We start from the raw sequence: 19426 nt of genomic DNA, 5'->3' as shown, positions 1-19426 counted from the left end.
TAAGTATGAAGTATTTGCAAAGTGAATTATTTCTTTATACAGAATAATTTTACTTTAACTAGAAATTAGGGCTAATTAATTATATTAATCAACTGTTGTAATTTACTTTAAATTTATTTTAGTTGTGTCGCAGATTTTTATCCCCTTTAACTTGGACGGACTAGTTGACACTGGTAATCAAAAAGAGCCATGTTGCTAACACAATTACGAACATAAAACTTTTTTTGTGATCTTAATGAGAAGTGCACATGAGGGAGATTATTTGGTGCATTTGCATCATTATTCCTTAGAATCTTGCAATTTTCTAAACCTTTTTTATGCTCCTTGCTCCAGCATCTAATGACTGTTTAAATAGTCTGAGTTTTGCAGAATTTACTAACCTGCTCTGTTAGTCACTAACTCCATCACAAGCTTCTTGAACTCTCCTTTTAATAGTTTCAAGTTGGATTTCTGGAATTGTATTTTAATTGAAGCTGTAATCCAGTTGACTCTTTCTCCTTCCTTAGTCCCTCATAATTTGAGGAAATTTGTTGCAATTCATCTATATACAGACTGTAAATTCTGTGACTTTCTTGTTTGTATTTAACCTCCTGTCTACTTTGCAGTACTACCTCTGATTATAAATACTTTCCTGTTTTTTTTACACCAAACTAATTGAGAATATTTATCTGACTGAGATCCAGATGATTACGTTAAAATCTCTGCTGTATCATTTTAAACAGCATAATACCCTGTTAAATTTAAAATTAGCAAAACTTAATTCCACATTAAATTAGCTTTGATGTTAGTAAGTAGGTGTTTGTGGTTTGTTTTTACTGAAATAAATTCTCATCACAAAGATACATGGTTTACTTGAGGGAAGGGAATCAGCTGGCTTTGCCAACATGCCTCTCCAAAATGACAGCAATGTGGTTGATTATGAAATGGCTTAGCATGACCATGTCATTAAATTAAAGTTAGGTTTAGGGTTGTATGAAATTACAATTAAACCTAAAACAAGTGAAATCAGCTGGACCACCTGGCACTGACCTAGGCGCCAGAAATTATAAAAGCAAGCCTACCCGCTAACACTTGGAAGCAATAGCCTTGTGTAGAAATGCTCATGGAATCAAACCTTCCATGAGCATTTATACACAGGGCTATGACCGAGTCCATCTTGGGCTAAGCCCATCCTGGGCTATGCCCTGGTCCATTGCCAGGCCAGATCCCCAGAGGTGGTGACTTTTGGCATACAGTCAGGAGAAGATTCCCTGCAAGTCCTCAGCATCGAGTACCCCACTGCTCCCAATTCTACCAACGCCATCAAGCCGAGTTCAGTAAAATGTGCAGGAGGCCATGCTAGAAGCAGCATCAGGCATACTGAAAATGAGCTTTCTACTTCGGAATGTACCACACGGGCCTACGTGCATGCATGCCAAGCAACTGAGTGATCCAATAACCAAGGGATCAGATCTAAACTTTTCAATGCTGGCACATCACCTTGTGAATATCGTGGGCAATTAAATAACTACCACTAGGAAGAGGTTTCACAAGTATCCCCATTCACAATGATGAGAAAGCTCAACACTTCAATGCAAATCACAAGGCTGAAATTTTTGTGGTCATCTCTAGCTAGAACAAGGCTATGCAGCTATCAGGTAATTTTCAAAAGTAGCAAATGCAATGTGAGGAAAAAATGTTTGCATACAGTGAATATGTAGACTTTGGAATGCACTGCCTGGAAGTGGATTAGAGGCATGTTCAACTGAAGTATTTAAGAGGGCATTAGCTGATTATTTAAATAGGAACATACCCAAGGTTATGGGGAAAAGGCAGGAGAATCGTGCTGAATTGTACAGTGGTCCAAACAACCACCTCTTGCATCTTATCAATGATCTGGCTCTGTGTAGTTCTGACTATAGATGATTCACCCCTGCCTCCTTCAAAAGCAGTTAGCGTCACAATGCCAGTTTTAAGCCATTTCAGTTCAGTCCATGTGATGAGCCTATAGCATGCTGCTTCTGCTGTTCCTGTTCATTGGTCCTGAATTGCATTTTTGCCAGATTGGCAGCCTTATCTTTGGAGAGTTACTATTGAATCTGTTTCCAACACCCTTTCTTCAGTGCATTCCAGATCACAACTTGCCACATTTTTGAAACAAAAAGACTCCTGCTCTATTTTCCCTCTGTCTGCTCATTCCTAAACCTTTTGTCACACCAAGTCTTCTAATTTACTCTTAAAATAAATAAATGTTTGTATTTACCTCATGCCATTCAGGACTGCATATATTATTTCATATATCTTAGTTTTTCTTCATAATAAAGAAATAAAATTTATTAGGGCTATATTCACTGGAGTTGAGAAAATTGGAGATGGCAGGTGGGGAGGAAAGCAGGATCTCATAGAAACCTGTAAAATTCTAAAAGGACTAGACAGGGTAAACACGATATTTTTCACGACCAGGATTTCAGAACCAGGCACTGCAATCTTAAGGTTATAGAGTAGACCATTTAAGACTGAATGAGGAGAAATTTCTTCAGTGTTGTGAGCCTGTGGAATGCTCTACCACAGAAAGAACTTGAGTCCAAACATTTTCAAGAAGAAGTTTTATATACAACTGATGGCTAAAGAGATCAGAGTATGGTGAGGAATTGGGAACAGGAGACTGAGTTGGATGATCTACCATGATCATATTGCATAGCAAAACAGGCTCGATGGGTAGGCCAGTCAGCTCTAAGTCCTATTTTCTATGTTTCTAGGATCTCAGAACATCCCAGAGTGTTTTCCAATAAAGGAAGTACTTGGGAAGTGTATGGTATATAACTCATTTTATGATTTTGAGTACTTGTGGGAAATGTCTCCTCAACTGCTAAAATGAGCATTTCAACTTCTCGCGTCTCTCCACATAACTGACATTCAGAATCTTTTGCACCATTCTATCGTATTCGCTCTTCAAAACCTTGGCTTCCTTCCAGAAGGACACGGAGCACAATTAGCTATGATATTCCAATGAAGTCTAACCAATTCGTAAGGATTTGGTGGAATTTCCTTGCTTTTGTACTTGGCTTTGGGCACTTTTTATAAAGAATCCCAAAAGAATTTTACATGATATTCTCATCTTCTCCAGCTACCTTCAAAGATTCAACACCCCCACCCCACCTGTTTCAGAACCCCGTCCATTACTTAACAATCTGTTCAGTGTGCGCTCCCTCATTCCTGCTGCTAAAATGAAACATTTAACATGAATCTTTTAACAAGATTCATTTCACAAGTCTGTTTTCCTGAAGTCTCTTGCTATCCTGATTTGGTTTACTGCATTTCCAGATTTGGTATGATCTACAAAATTTAAATTAGGCTCTGTTTAGGTCAAGAAGAACAGATGTCCTAATACTGACACTTGGCAGAACCATTTACCTCTTGTCTATGGAAGAAAATATTCACTGTTTCTCTTTGCTTTCAGCCTCTTAGTTTTGTATCCAGTCCTTTAATTCCACAGATTTCTGTATTGATGTAGGAATTTGGAATGGGAATTTTGACGAAGAGTTTACTTAGATGTAAGATTTTTAATGAATTACTATTCAGGTTCCTCAGATTGCATGTGGGGAGTGAATGCCAATTGTCCAGGGTCAAGTGGGGTTACAAGAAGTAGTTAGAGAACGGTGTGCAGGTACAGTTGAGCCCCTGTTTTGAATCCTATATTCTGTGTTTATTTTTATATATCCGTTATAATTTTCTATGTTCAGATTGATGGTGGAAACTGCCTGTATAAGCTGGTCACACTGCACACTCTTCTATCAGTGGTGATGCTGGACATAGAAATTTATAATGGCAAAAATTGAGAGGAAGTGGATGCAAATGTAAGGTTTTTAATATTTTTATGTGCATGTATATTGAGAGCGACTATTTTAAATCCTTGATTGTTCTGATGTGGCATTCACTATTTCACTTTACGTTTTGCACTATCAATTGGCAGCTGCACTTTATTTTGGTCTCTGCTTTTTAAGACCATCAGATGTAAGATCAGGAGTAGGTCATTCAGACTTTTGAGTCTGATGTATTGTAAATGAGATTGTGATTGATCTGCTAATCCTCAACTACTCCTTCATGCTTTTTCCCCTTTTAAACCTTGATTCCCTTCATGATTAAAAATCTACCTCAGCCTTGAATATACTTAACAAACCAGCCTCAAGACCCCTCTGTGGTAAAGAATTCTGCAGACTGACTTCTCTGATAGAAGAAGTCACTCCTCATGTGTATCTTACATGTGCAACCTCATATTCTGAGATTATACCCTTTGGCCCTAGACATTCCTGGAGAAGAAACAACCTCTCAACGTCAACTCTGTCAAGTCCCCTAAGAATCTTGAACAAGGTTGTTCCTCATTCTTCCAAATTCCGCCTCATCATAAGACAGTTCCTCCAAATGTGGTATCGGCCTTGTGAACCTCTGTCTGGACAGCCTGTTTTTTTTGGATAAGATGCTTACATTGTTAGTGTTCACAGTATTCGGCTGTGGTCTGATTAGTACCAAGTATATTTGAGCAGAACCTCCCTACTTGTAAACTTCACTCCCTCTGAAATTGAGGCCAACATTCCATTTAGTTTGTCTTTTAACCGTAAACTTGGATGCCAGCTTTGTGACTCATAGCAGTAATTTGCTGTATGTGTACAATTTTGAGAGGTTTGAGAAATATTTGATTTAAAATGAGACCATTATGATATTTCAGTGATGGCCTGAAGGAGATCCATTTGCTTAAAATGTAACAAATTAATAACCTTTCTGTAAATGTGTGAAACCAGGAGGTTTGTTTTCAGTTGGAAAGTATAAATTAAACTTAATCGGACTTTTCCTATTCGAAGGGTCAGATCATTCAGGGAGCATACAAGTTCCATGCCATCATCACTACATTTGAAATGATTTTAACTGATTGCCCAGAATTACGTAATATTGCATGGCGTTGTGTGATAATTGATGAAGCCCACAGACTGAAGAACCGAAACTGCAAACTTTTAGAAGGACTAAAGCTAATGGATCTGGTAAGTGTATTTTCTGTAACATTTTACGATATGTTGGTGAGTGCCATTTGAATTTGCTGGGAGTGCCTTGGGAACTCTGAATGCACAACACCTCTCATCACATTATGGTTTAAATACCTAAGCGTTTAACAGTTAAGATTTTTGCCATTTTTCAAAATCTCCCTGTTTTGCAGATCTAGAAATTTTGAAATCAAATGGATTTTTGTTTGTTACTGTAGGAACATAAGGTACTGCTGACTGGAACACCATTACAGAACACTGTAGAAGAGCTTTTCAGTTTGTTGAATTTCTTGGAACCCTCTCGATTCCCCTCAGAGAACAACTTTCTGCAAGAGTTTGGTGATCTAAAAACTGAAGAACAGGTATATGGTTCTTGCAGAGTTAGTGACAGGAACCTCCACTCACTTTAGAAGAGGTTATTTACAAAATATACTGTATTGCAAAAGGCAATAATTAATTTTGGTGGGAACAAAACAGGGCAATGAACAAACATCTAAACGTAATCATTTATGAAAACAGTCATAATCTGGTGATGTATAAAAATGATTTGCATTTTAATTACATAGAGGCAATGCTAAATGTTGATAATATATTGCACATAAAATTTATAAATGGCAAAACAAATTGTTCACCTCTACTAATTATGTATTGATGCCTACTGCACTATTACTGTATTGACAGCGTATTTTTGCAACATCCTGAGCAATTAGCAATTCATGTAATGTGTATACAGTGTATGAGTAAATTTTAAGGTTACAATCCAATCTTAGCCTGTATGGCCCCTTCAAACTTTCTGAAGTTGTTTGTTTTTAAATTATGGCATTGAACTCAAGTCAACTTTCTTAATTCCATCCAAATTATTTATTTCCGGTGTTGTTGTGTAGTATCCTGTGCACTCAGTGTTGAATAACTATTACAGGTGCAAAAACTTCAGGCTATTCTGAAACCAATGATGTTGAGACGCTTGAAGGAAGATGTAGAAAAAAATCTGGCTCCAAAAGAAGAAACTATAATTGAAGTAGAACTCACCAACATTCAAAAGAAATATTACCGTGCTATCTTGGAGAGAAACTTTACCTTCCTCTCTAAGGGAGCTGGTCAAACCAACGTGCCCAATCTTCTGAACACTATGATGGAACTGAGAAAGTGCTGTAATCATCCATACCTAATTAATGGTGAGCACAGTTTTTTCTTACTGACTATTCTTTGGAAAGTTTTAGTTCTCTAACACAGCGATTTGAGTATGTGATAACCATTAAGATATGCTTATATGCTACAAATTCTAAACATCTTCTCAGAAGCATGTCAGCAGTGGTCGGTTTTGATGCCAAATTAGGTAACCTAGGCTGTTCTAAGGGTATATGTTAAACAGATGCCAACTTTGAATTACTGTTACAAATACCATAACACACACACTACAGTGCATCAAATCTGGAGTCTTTTCAAAAGGTTTTCCCTTCCCTGATGGGCATAAAGCGAGCATTTATTCCACCTTCAGGCGGGCTTGTTTCATAAGTTAGTCACATTGGTTTTCTTGATAATGCTGTATGTAGCTGAAAGGAAAACAACAAGATTTGAAATGAAAGCAGATATTGTTGGCGAAATTCAACAGGCCTGGCAGCATCTATGGGAAGAAAGTAGAGTTAACATTTTACGTCCAGTGAGTCGTCTTCAGAACCAGACCTGCTGAGTTTTGCGAGCAGTTTCAGTTTTTGTTTTAGATCTCCAGTATCTGCAGTTCTTTGTTTTATTTTACACAACAAAATTTCTAATTTTAAGACTTTGCTGGAAGAGAAAGCTAAAAGCATTATTGATAAAATACCTTTAGTTAGTGGACTTTAAACCATGTAATGAAATAATCCCTTATTTATTTTTAGCACAACCATAAAAGTAAATTTCAAAACAGATTATTACACTTTACCTTTAAGACATCATTCTTCCATAATCAATCACCGGTATATCTTCCAACTTTGTCTTAACTCCTCAAAAATCTTGTCTTTTTGATCCAAGCATGAGTCCACATTCTGGCACGGTGAATCAGAGATTTTCAGCCTGTAGCTCATAGATTCATACAGCATGGAAACAGACCCTTCGGTCTAACTTGTCTGTGCCAACCAGGTTTCCCAAACTAATCTCGTACCATTTGGCCTAAATTCCTCTAAACCTTTTATATTCATGTACCTGTCCAAATGTCGTATAAATGTTGTAACTGTACTTGCATCTACAACTGCGTCTCGCACCTCATTCCAAATACACACTTTTTTTTGCACAGAAAATGGTTAGCCCTCATGTCCCTTTTTTAAAATTTTTTTCCCATCACCTAAAACTTATCCTCACTAGTTTTGCAATCCCCTACCCTAGGAAAAAGGCTGTTGCTATTCACCTTATCCATGCCCCTCATAATTCATTAAACCTCTCCTGGACTTTGGTAGACTGACTTGTCTGTAATTTCTTAAGAAATCCTGTAACCTGTATCAATTACCTTTTCCTTCCCATCTCAGAGCCCATTATTATAACATTAGGAAGCACATGGTGCTTCTCTGCAGATAGTAATACTGATCTGCAACTGTCTCTCATCTTGGCACTAAATCTACAGCTTAAAGCACAACTGTTTACAAATCAGGACTCTTACACTTTTCTGATACATTGGCTTGATTTTCTGATGGTCAGACAGTCACCATTCCAGTACAGATAGGAATTCATTGTGGGGTTCTGTGGAATCCCCATTTAGGAGACTAAGAGTATATTGCCCAGGAAGTGAGGACTTCACTGGCAATTTTTGTACACTTGGGATTTTCCAAAAGGTCTACATTTCCATTTAAGAATTTAGACAGATCCAATAAATTTGAGTAAATAATTATTCAGTTACCATTAGGCTATTAAATATGTAATCTAACTATGAGAAGCTGCTCAATTCACCCCATACCTACCTGTCACTTTCATCTTTACCTCCCCCAGACTGTTTCAAACTCTTTTCCTCTCCTCCACTCCAGAAACACACCCACCATGCCCCTGCAGCTCCTGTGCCCGAGACTTAACAGCTCTTTCCCCTGCTCTGGGCATAGCTTACCTTTGCTGTCTACTCACCTTCCTTCCCCGATTCCAGACCCATCACACGTCCCGCAGGATATTTTTTCCCAGTCTGGACCTGATCTGCCTCTGGACTCCTGTCACCCTTTCCCTTTGTCCCACTGCTCCTGCCCCACTCTCAAGCTTCAGACCTGATCTGCATCCACGCAAAAATATCTGCTTTTAATGAGATTCACTCACTTTTACCCTTGCATTATTGTACCATTGCTGCTGAAATTTTTGTCCATGCTTTTAAAAGTAAAACAAATCTTGAAGTTACAAGCACCCTACTGTCAGGTGTCTGGTCGTTTCCTTTTTACAACTCTTCAATCTGTCCAGAATTGATTTATTCATATTGTTCTGTGATGGAGCCCCATAGATGTCATTGTTCTTTCAGATTTAACAGTATGTGACGCAAAATCCCAGTTCACATCCACAGGTCCCTCAAAGGCTTGATTCAGCCTGTGCCATAAAAACAAACGTTGGAAATACCCAGCAAGTAATGTCGATCTCTATAAAGAGAAAAACAAGTTAATGTTTAAGATTGATGTTGGAACCATTTGCGATGTTTTCTTGCTTCATGTCCTAGCCAGTACCCTTTCATTTCACCTTCTCCCCCACTTTACCATTGCTGGAACCTCGAACTGCCTTTGGTGTGCTCTGAAAAAAATGCCTGGTTAAGCCTTCTCATTGCTCTGCCTCACTACCTTTTTAACTGAGCCTTTATTCATCTTTCACATTGTTTTCTAGGGCTCTGTGTGTGTTTACTCCTGTCTGTGATAATTTTATAAATTACTTAAGATTATAAATAAATATTAAAAACAAGTCCGAAATGGGGAAAAAAATTGAAGTTTCATAATATTGAATTATCAGCATTGATCTGAGATGGAAAATTAACATAGGGGTCACAAACTTTCAGAAAAATTGGCATAAATAACATTAAATTTTCAACTTGGCTTCTTGTGAAGTAATACTCTGCATATATATTAGCAGAAATAATCATTTGGTAGTGCAGAACTTTGAATACTAATGAAAAAAACGTTTTGTCAAACATTTTCATTTTCCAGTCACCAGGACATACTGCAAGAATATCAATTCAAGGGCAGAGCCAACACTTGTAATACACGAGAGAGCAGTGCTAATTCTTTGGCAAGGGGTCTTGATTGGTAGAGCTCTTACCGTGGAGAATGTATGTGGTGGGTGTGTATCATGTCCTCTTGTCAAACAATTGACCAATCTCTCTTGTGGTATAAATGTTGGCTCCGCCCTCGAATTGATATTCTTGTGATAAACTTCAATAAAATACTTGTTTTCAGCTTTATTAGCTCAGTTAAACGTTATAGAAATATTGAAATGGATTCGTAATAAATGTCTATACAATGGTGTTTAGGACATTTAGGATATCAAAAGGTTTGATTGACCATCACAACTTGGTTCATTGACCCAAGGTTGACCCATTGATCTGTCAAATGTTCTTCACCTTCAAAACTGACATCTTAAATGAGTTGGAACATTGAAATTACTTCTAATATAAGAGGGGAAATAAACTAATTAGTGCTCAGTGTGAACAGAGGTATGATTGTAATTTATCCCCAAATGTTTTTTCTTTTATTAAAAAAAAGATAGGCCTGGCATGATTCAGACTTTAGATGGCCTCTTTGTTCATTTTTGGTATGCGTAGGCGCTGAAGAGAAGATTTTGGAAGAGTTTAAAGAGACGCACAATCCTGATACACCAGATTTTCAGCTTCAGGCTATGATCCAAGCTGCTGGCAAGCTAGTGCTGATTGACAAGTTGCTGCCAAAACTAAAAGCCGGTGGCCACAAGGTGCTGATATTTTCCCAGATGGTGCGCTGTTTGGATATTCTTGAGGACTACCTCATTCAGCGAAGGTGAGACCAGAAGTACTTATAAATAAAAATTCATTCTGCAAAGCAGCATAGCATACTAACATTCCAATGAAACAGTATTTGGAGCATCGTGGTGTGGGTTTGTATTAAAACAATTAAGAGTACCAGATTTCAGTTGACTTGTTGCAGTAGTGTGGGCTGTCAGGTAATTAAAACAAAGAAACCAACAATATATGGCAATATTTGCAGTACCAAATTTATAAGTTAAGGATATCTGGCAACTTTCCATGACTTAATTCATGTAGTAATTGAGAAAACAGGCATTGCAGGTGCTATTCCGAAGGTTTTCATGACATAAGTGATGCCCCTTATGAGGAAAGATATCTTTACTACTTTATTATCCATCACTTTTGCACATATTGCCAGGTCAGGCACAGCACCAGTGAAACAAGAATTCAGTCACATTGCTTGTGAAATACATTTTAATTCTCACCTTTAAAATTGGTTTTTGAAGTTGCAGAAGAAAGGCATTTTTGTCCTGCAAGATGTCACTCCAGGAATTTTTTTTTAAATGTTAAAAAACAATAGAAATGAATTCAACTCACGCCACTGGCATCAACTCTGGGGAAAATCTCAGCATGTTATTCGGATAATCTATACTAGAATAATGCTAGAGCAAGTGTTCTGTGGAGTTGTATAACTCGGGTCATAATGAGGCCATCAGCTACATAGTGGCACTGAGGCATCAAGTTAAGAAAGATCTGATACTGAGGCAAGATAAAGAGAGAGCAAGGTACCCATAAAGGAAACGATGATCAGCGTGATTGAAAAAGGCAGACCGTGCAAAAATAAGAATGCGCCAACGATTAAGACTAGAGGTTGTAAAAATAGTAAAAAGAATTAAAGGCAGACTGTCTAAATGCAGACAAATTGTAGCAAGACAGATGATTGATGACTCAAATAGAAGTGAACAAGTATGATCTAATTGTGATTATGGAGCCATGTCTGCAGGGTCATCAGGGCTTGGTCTATAGTGTTCAGAGGTGTTGAATGTATAGGAGGAAGAGGCAAAAAGGAAAAGAAGGCAGGCTAGCACTGTAAATAAAAGGATGAGATAATGTGAGAGAGGGGACCTTGGATTGGAAGTGCAAAATGTAGAAATGCTTTGGAGCTAAGAAACAACATAGTTCAGAAAACATTTGTAGAGGTGGTTTTTTTTTTGGTCAGGCTGCTCGATAGTTAGAGTAATGTAGGGCATCATTTGAATCAGGAAGTTGTGTGGACAATTAAACAACACATTGGAGGGGGAGACTCCACAAATATCCACAAACCCTCAATAAGGGGGAAGTCGAACACATCAGTGCAAAAGATAAGGCTGAAGCATTTGCAGCAATTTTCAGCCGAAGTGCCACATGCATGATTCATCTCAGCCTCCTACAGTGGTCCCTAGCATTATAGATACCAGTCTTCAGCCAATTCGATTCACTCCACCAGATATGAAGAAAAGGCCGGAGGCCCGAGATACCACAAAGCTACGGGCCCTGACAACATTCCGACGATAGTACTAAAGACTGTGCACAAAAACTTGCCACTCCCTTAGCCAAACTCTTCCAGTACAGCCACAACACTGATGTCCACCTGACAATGTGGAAAATTGCCCATTTATGTGGTGTATGTGAAAAGCAGGACAATTCCAACCCAGCCAATTCCCAACCCACCAGTCTACTTGTGGAGATAGCAGGAACTGCAGCTGCAGGAGAATCTGAAATAACAAGGTGTAGAGCTGGATGAACACAGCAGACCAAGCAGGAAGGCTGACATTTCGGGGCTAGACCCTTCTACAGACCCTGAAGAGGGGTCTAGGCCCGAAACGTCAGCCTTCCTGCTCCTCTGCTGCTTGGTCTGCTGTGTTCATCCAGCTCTATACCTTGTTATCTCAGTCTACTTGCATTCATCAGTAAAGCAATGGAAGGTTTCATCAACAGTGCTATTAAGCAGCACCTGCTCAGTGACACTCCATTTGGGTTCCACCAGGGCCACGCAGCTGCTGACCTCATTACAGTTTTGGTTCAAGCGTGGACAAAAGAACTGAATTCCAGAAATGAGGTGAGAGTGACAGCCCTTGACATCAAAGCTGCATTTGACTAGGTATGGCATCAAGGACCCCTACCAAAACCGGAATCAGTGGAGATCTGGAGGAAACTCTCCATTGGTTGGAGTCGTGCCTAGCACATAGATTGTCAAGGTCACTCATCTTGCCCCCATGGTGTCTTTTGAAGGAGTTTCTCAGGATAGAGTCCTAAGCTACTTAAGTCGTAAACTACTTCATCAATGACCTTCCTCTTATCACAAATTAAGAAGTGGGAATGATCGTCACTGTTCAGCACCATTCATGACTCCTCAATCTAATCATTGCCCCATGGCTTTCAACAGTGTTGCCATCACTGAATCCCCCACTATCAACATCCTTGGGGGTTATCATTGACCAGAAATTCAACTGGACACGCCACACCAACACAGTGACTGCAAGAGGAGGTCAGAGGCTAGGAATACTGCAGTGCGTAACTCACCACCGGACTCTCCAAAGCCTGTTCACCACTATTTACAAAGCACAAGTCAGGACTGTGTTGGAATACTTCCCACTTGCTTGGATGAGCGCAGTTCCAACTATACTTGAGAAGCTTAGCAATACCCAGGGCAAAGCAGCCCTCTTGGCACCACATTCATAAACATTTGCTTCCTCACACTAATGGTCCATAGCAGCAGCATATTATATACAAGATGCATTGTAGAAAATCACCAAAGATCCTGAGAAAATACCCTCCTGACCCACAACCACTTCCATCCAGAAGGACAAGTTTAGTAGGCAGTACCACCGCCGACAAACTACTCACCACCCAGACTTGGCAATATACTACTGTTACTTCAGTGTAGCTGGGTCAAATCCTGATATTTCATCCCTAATGGCATTGTGGGTCAACCTACAGTACACGAACTGTAGTGGTTCAAAAAGGCAGCTCACCACCACCTTGAGCAACTAGGGATGCACAATCAATACTGGCCAGCCAGTGATGCCCACATTGCCCCAGTAAATGTTTTAAAAAATCAAGAGATGTGTGTAACTGTGGAGTAAAGTAGCCCTTGAAAATTTTCATGATTATTGACTACGTAAACGTAATGCTGTGGGGGACAAATCCCTGAAATGTGTACAAGAGGGTTTTCCAGAACAGTGTGCTGTGCAGCTAACTAGACAATCGGCTATTTCAGATTTAATGTTATGCATTGAGAAATGACTAATTAATAAACATGTCAGACATCAGCACTTAACTACATTGCACTATCTCCATCTGAGAGAGTAGATGGTACAATGCATCAACATATGTTTAAGCCCTAGAATTTGTATAATCCATCCTATTTGCAATATTATTTAGTCCTCCCTTAAATCAAGTTAAATGTACTGTTAAACATTGCATCAGCCTATTAGTTTGGTGAGCTTGTGGAGAGTTCATTTTTGTGCTGTCATACCCCTCTCTGATTTCTCAAATTTGGCGAGGCTTCCTGGGAATGCTGTGCTGACATGGTGTATCATGGATAGATCTGTTTGTTATGAATGTACCAGGCTGGTTGAGATAGCACTGACAACATTGGGCATAGGTTTCCTGCCTGCTGGATTGGCTGAAGAATGTCGCATTGCTCAAATGATTGAAAAATGAGATGTAAAGTTAGGAATGTTCTTGTTAAATTGCACAAGATGGAGAGTATGTTCTTTAAGAACAGAAGGTACAACTTGTTCAATCTTAAATTTGTGAACGTGCATTTCTAAACATTGGATTGTGACTGCGATAAATCTCTGCTTTCTGTACAAACAAAAGAAAAATAGACAGGAGAAGACCAACTGCTCTGTCAAGCTTACCCAGTACAGTTGTGATGCGAACAAATTCCTGGAGAAACTCAGCAGGTCTGACAGTATCTGTGGAGAGAAAGCAGACCTAACGTTTCAAGACCAGTGATTATTCTTCTGAACAGTTCAGAATGTTCATTCGGCAGTACTATTGTCCTGCATCAGAGTAGGGGAATCTTGTTAAAGCTTAAATTTGGCTGAAGGATCAGAACCATGTAAAAGTAAACTTTAGATTTCACCATCTTAAGCTGCTATGTGACAGGTTAACAATCAGAATAACTGGTTCTTTGGGCACTGCGTCAAGGACAAGAAAATGAGATCTGCCCTCGCCCAGGCAAAGTTGAAGGTGTATAACAACATGCCTACTTCCTAAACAAAGAAAAGTTGCAGAGTTACCTTGGATTTTCTAACTTCCTTGCACTAAATATAGTAAACCTTTGTGAAAAGCGCAGACATAAGGAACACTTTGAGGTAAAACTTTCCAAAACACAAGAATGAAGCAGACATATGATGCACATGGAATTGCTTAATCTGCATGTTGGACAACAAGTCAATCATACATTCTACTCAGGGAACCTGGTCACCCACAAAGACATCTAAAGTGTGCAGTGAGCCTCGATCCTTTGAAGTCACAATAACTAATTAGAGCACATTAACCCTGATGTATATTGTAGTGTACCTACCTATTGTACGATATGATTTCTGATTAAGCCGTAGGCAAGTTCTGTTCGGTCTTGAAAATCCAATGGATTGATGTTCATCTTATGAGCTGCCAGGCTGGTCCACAAACACACTATTCTTGATAATGAAGCCTTGATAACATCCACCCTAGTTTTGTTGTAACATAACTTCTAAATGTGAACATTAGTCCTTCCTAACCTATACATTTGAAATAAGTTATTTGCATAAATAAGCTTGATCAGATGAGCCTGTTTCTCTCAAGTAAACACAGGTATTCTTAAAGCTTGTCTGGCAAGCTAAAGTCTTTAAAACTGTGAATCAATGTTGTATTCTTTTAGTGTTGACTTGAATTCAGAAACAATACAATTTAGAAAGTTTGATATCAGTTGATTCTGTGGAGGCTGCCAAGGAAATACCGAATTAATTTGATTTAACGTTTAACTAACACAGAATATTGAATGATGAAATAAAAAGCATCACATTTAGAGAAAGGACAGAGTTTTAAAATATTTTTTGGTTAACAAAATTTTTAATGAAGTTGAAAGGTGTGTGTACGAGGGGTGGCAATTTTACTGTATGTGCAGCAATCAACAAAGACAGTTTATCAATTTTGCTAAAATTCACGTTCAAGTAGAGAAAGTCATGTTCTAAATAAATATTGCACTGTTAGTGTGCAAACATGTGTGATGTTCAGTTTGATCACCAAGAATCCATTGAGGAGCAATTACCTGCTATGGTCAAGTGACTGTGAAGCCTTTCTGGGTGGCTGAACTTTGATATGCTAAAACACATTTCTCATCCTAATTTGTTTAGTGATCTGATCATGCGATAAATGGAATGTACTACTAAAGGAGCTGGAATTTTCTGATTGTAGTCAATATTTGCACAAATCTGGCAAATGGAAGCTTTGACGCATTTGCCAATTCAATATGATGTTTTGAATTTGGTAAGACATCTGATTATGTTGTGCAGTTTTTCCAAAGGAAAAATATACTTGTCACAAAAGGGCTGCAGGAAAGGTTCACCAAATTAATCCTTAGGATAGGGGATTGTCATATGAGGGACAGTTAAATAGATTGAGCTTGTTTTGCTGATGTTCTGAAGCAGGGTCACTGGACATGAAATGATGCCTCTGCATTCTCCGCAGATGCTGCCAGACCTGCTGAGTTTTTCCGGTAATTTCTTCCGTTTTTTTTTGTTTCAAATTTCCAGCATCTCCAGTTTTATTTTTGCAATATTCTCTGGAATTTGGGAGAGTAAGAGATGATTTCATTCAAGCTTACAATATCTTTTTTTGGGATTGGCTGAATAGATGCAAGAAGGATTGTTTCCTTGGCTGGGGAGTGATGCAGAGCTGGGGTCACAGTCTGAGAATAAGGGACAGGATATTTAGGATTATGTTGAGGAAGACTGGTTTCACTGAAGATGGTGATTGTCTGGCATACTCTGAAACTCAGTCATTGAAATTGGTAAATTTCTACATGTTAAAAAAAAGAATGGTGCCTGGAAAATGATGTTGAAGTAACAAGTTAGCCATGATCTTGTTGACTGTTGCAGGGAACTTGCAGGTTTGAAATGTGTACCCCTCCCATTTCTCGTGCTAACTCTGAAACTTGTATTTCAGACATCTGTATGAACGTATCGATGGCCGTGTGAGGGGAAATCTTCGACAGGCAGCAATAGATCGTTTCTCTAAACCTGACTCAGATCGTTTTGTTTTCCTGTTGTGCACCCGTGCTGGGGGCTTGGGGATTAACCTCACTGCTGCAGACACTTGTATTATCTTTGATTCTGATTGGAACCCACAAAATGACCTCCAGGTGAATTTCTGTGCTATTCTGGATTGACATTGTTTTCAGTTATATTTACTGAACATATGGTAATCTGATAGTTCCTTACTTAAGAGTGTTCTACCCCACAGGCTCAGGCTCGATGTCATAGAATTGGGCAAAGCAAAGCAGTGAAAGTATATAGATTAATAACCAGAAACTCTTATGAAAGAGAGATGTTTGATAAGGCAAGTCTGAAACTTGGATTGGACAAAGCAGTTCTACAGTCCATGAGTGGAAGAGAAAACAGTGCCAATGGGGTACGTCTCCTTGTTTGTACCATCGTCTGCTCAAATTAAGCAAATTTCTATGGCTGTTTAGTTTATAGAAGATATGTACTAAATATTGGGATCAATATTGAAATTGTGCAAAAATATTCAGGTTCAGCAACTTTCAAAGAAGGAGATTGAGGATCTTCTTCGAAAAGGAGCATATGGTGCACTGATGGATGAAGAGGATGAAGGGTCAAAATTCTGTGAGGAAGATATTGACCAAATTCTCTTAAGACGTACACACACAATTACTATAGAGTCTGAAGGAAAAGGTTCTACTTTTGCAAAGGTAAATGTCTTTCATCATGTGCATACACACATACATTTTGATGTCCTATGTTCACCAATATATTAAGCTAGTGCTAAGCATTGAAATGTCTGATAACAATCTTTATAACAGAAATTGTACAGAATTCTCCTAACGACTAAGTGTTTTTTTTTCTGTATAAATCTTTTCAGGCAAGTTTTGTGGCTTCTGGGAATAGAACAGATATTTCACTTGATGATCCTAACTTTTGGCAAAAGTGGGCAAAGAAAGCTGAATTGGATATCGATGCAATAAATGGAAGGGTAAGCAATATGTTGTCATATGTATTATGTTACATATGTAATACTGTATTTTTTTTGCTCATCTGTACTTCCTTCGTTATAGAACAATTTGGTGATTGATACACCAAGAGTAAGAAAACAGACAAGACACTACAATGCTATTAAAGAAGATGAACTCATGGAATTTTCAGATTTGGAAAGCGAGTCTGAAGAAAAGACTGGAAAACCCCTCCGTAGACTGCAAGACCGGTCCCATGGTTACCCTAGGACTGAGTGTTTTAGAGTGGAAAAGAACTTGTTGGTGTACGGGTGAGTAAATTGTTGAATGCGTTTATCTAAATTTTCAGGTTAACCTGTGTGAGCTGAATAAACGGTTTCTGTCAGTTTTCGTATTCAGTTTCTTATAAGGAAGTATTTTCCCTGAAGACCTCATTAATGTTGTAAATTATCTATGAATTTGATCCTGTCACTGTTTGAGTTCTCTTTCATCAAAGATTCTATGTCTGTAGAAAATAAAGTAACTTTATCTTACTTAAAAGTCAACCAAAGAATATTTGTCCATATACTTTCCTCCCCACATTGGGTCGTTCTTCACATGTATCTTGTACCATTGAATTAAGTTATCAAGCCTTGGAGGCCTACTGCCAACTTAGCACAGATTGTGTGGTGTGTGTCGCAGTATCATAGCAATGTCGGAGTGATGAGGTAGAGCAAGCAAAAAGACTCCTTGTGTCTCAATAGATGAGGATTTCAAAGCTTCACTTGTTTGCTTGTGCATTTGGCATGATTATGCACTTGAGCTGCATTGAGTAATAACAAGAATTAGCAGTGTTAAAATTGCCTTTGTTGCCCTGATCAAAATGTTTTACAAAATGTGTTACGGAAGTGTGAAATGGTCCTGTGCTGATAACATCTAAAAATCTGAAGTAAAAGTGTGTAAATTTTGTGTACAGAGTGTCTTCATTATTGCTTTAATACATTTTGTTGAAGTTTGTCATCTTATATTCATCAGGAGAATTTACAAGAAATAGCAATGTAAAGAGAAAGTAACACTGTACTTTATTTTATTCATTCACGGATGAGGGCATTGCTGGAGAGGCTAACATTTATTGCCCATCCCAGAGAGAATTAAGCACATTGCTGTGGGTCTGGAGTCTCATGTATGCTGGACCAGGTAAAGATGGCAGTTTCCTTCCATAAAGACAAATGAGGAAATCAGATGAGTTTTTCCTATGATCATCAATGTATTCATGGTCACCATCAGACTCTTAATTCCAGATTTGTTTATATTGAATTGAAATTTCACCATCTGCCATGGCGGGATTCGGACCCAAGTCCCCACAAATTAGCAAATAAAAACCAAAAGAACTGTGGGTGTCGTAAATCAGGAACAAAAACAAAGTTGCTTGAAAAGCCTATCAGGCCTGGCATCTGTGAAGGGAAAAAAACAAAGTTAATATTTCGGGTCCAGTGATGCTTCCTCGGATTGGCTTCTGAGGAAAGACCATTGGATCCAGAACGTTAACTCTGAAGGTTAAAAAAAAGGTGCTGCCAGATCTGCTGGGCTTTTCCAGCAACATGTTTTTTTTCCCCACAAATTGCCTGTGTATCTGGATCAATAGTCCAGTATTAATACCACGAGCCATCACCTCCCTCTAAAGAAGAGTGTGTAGATTGGTAGAGACATTGCTGTTGGGGGTACATTGATTAGTGATGACTGACAGTTTACTTCCAATCTTTATTTAAGTGTTAATTCAAGCAGGTTGATAAGAAATTGCCAGATGTTTGTCTGTTCTCATCTCCCACATGGCTTACCTTTTACTGTTCAGTATACATGTTAGGATTCCTACAGCTCCATGTGCTGTAAGATCAGTATTATCAGCTACTTATAGAGCTCAAACCACTTGTTCATTATGCATCTTGGATGGTGTGTTACGCTGCTTCATATCCTGCACTTCAAATCATCTTTTCAAGGTAGCCTTTAATGCTGTACACCATGTAAACTTATGAACAAGCCTCAGGTTGTTATTTTTAGTCCTGAAACGTGTCCAGTCCATCTCAGATTAACCTGGAAGGGTAAAGCCATTCAAACATTTGACCAGTAGGTGAAACTGGTGTTTCACGCTGCTATGATGCCATAGCAACAAGAGTGGTGTTTGCTACTCCCAAGGTGCTGCTGTTAAGCATAGGAATGCTCTGCCCTCTCAAATGAGTGGTGTGGTTTAAAACACTTCAGTGTCGGTGTGATACAGTGCAGACT

General features: G+C 38.7%; 1 protein-coding gene across 4 annotated transcripts in view; it reads left to right on the top strand.

Annotated features, from left to right (window-relative positions):
- chd7 (chromodomain helicase DNA binding protein 7) overlaps positions 1-19426 on the top strand; it is a 274019-nt gene that overhangs the window by 177562 nt on the left and 77031 nt on the right. For all 4 annotated transcript variants that reach the window (XM_048529010.2, XM_048529007.2, XM_048529008.2 and 1 more), the window contains exons 13-21: positions 4839-5015; positions 5234-5377; positions 5935-6190; positions 9766-9976; positions 16141-16336; positions 16438-16605; positions 16727-16906; positions 17077-17187; positions 17270-17475. In XM_048529010.2, coding sequence (XP_048384967.1) covers positions 4839-5015; positions 5234-5377; positions 5935-6190; positions 9766-9976; positions 16141-16336; positions 16438-16605; positions 16727-16906; positions 17077-17187; positions 17270-17475 — 1649 coding nt within the window. The remainder of the gene's footprint in view (positions 1-4838; positions 5016-5233; positions 5378-5934; positions 6191-9765; positions 9977-16140; positions 16337-16437; positions 16606-16726; positions 16907-17076; positions 17188-17269; positions 17476-19426) is intronic.

This window comes from Stegostoma tigrinum, chromosome 5, assembly GCF_030684315.1.
Source record: "Stegostoma tigrinum isolate sSteTig4 chromosome 5, sSteTig4.hap1, whole genome shotgun sequence".
In the NCBI taxonomy this organism is placed as follows: domain Eukaryota; kingdom Metazoa; phylum Chordata; class Chondrichthyes; order Orectolobiformes; family Stegostomatidae; genus Stegostoma; species Stegostoma tigrinum.
This window is presented reverse-complemented; position numbering and strand designations above follow the sequence as displayed.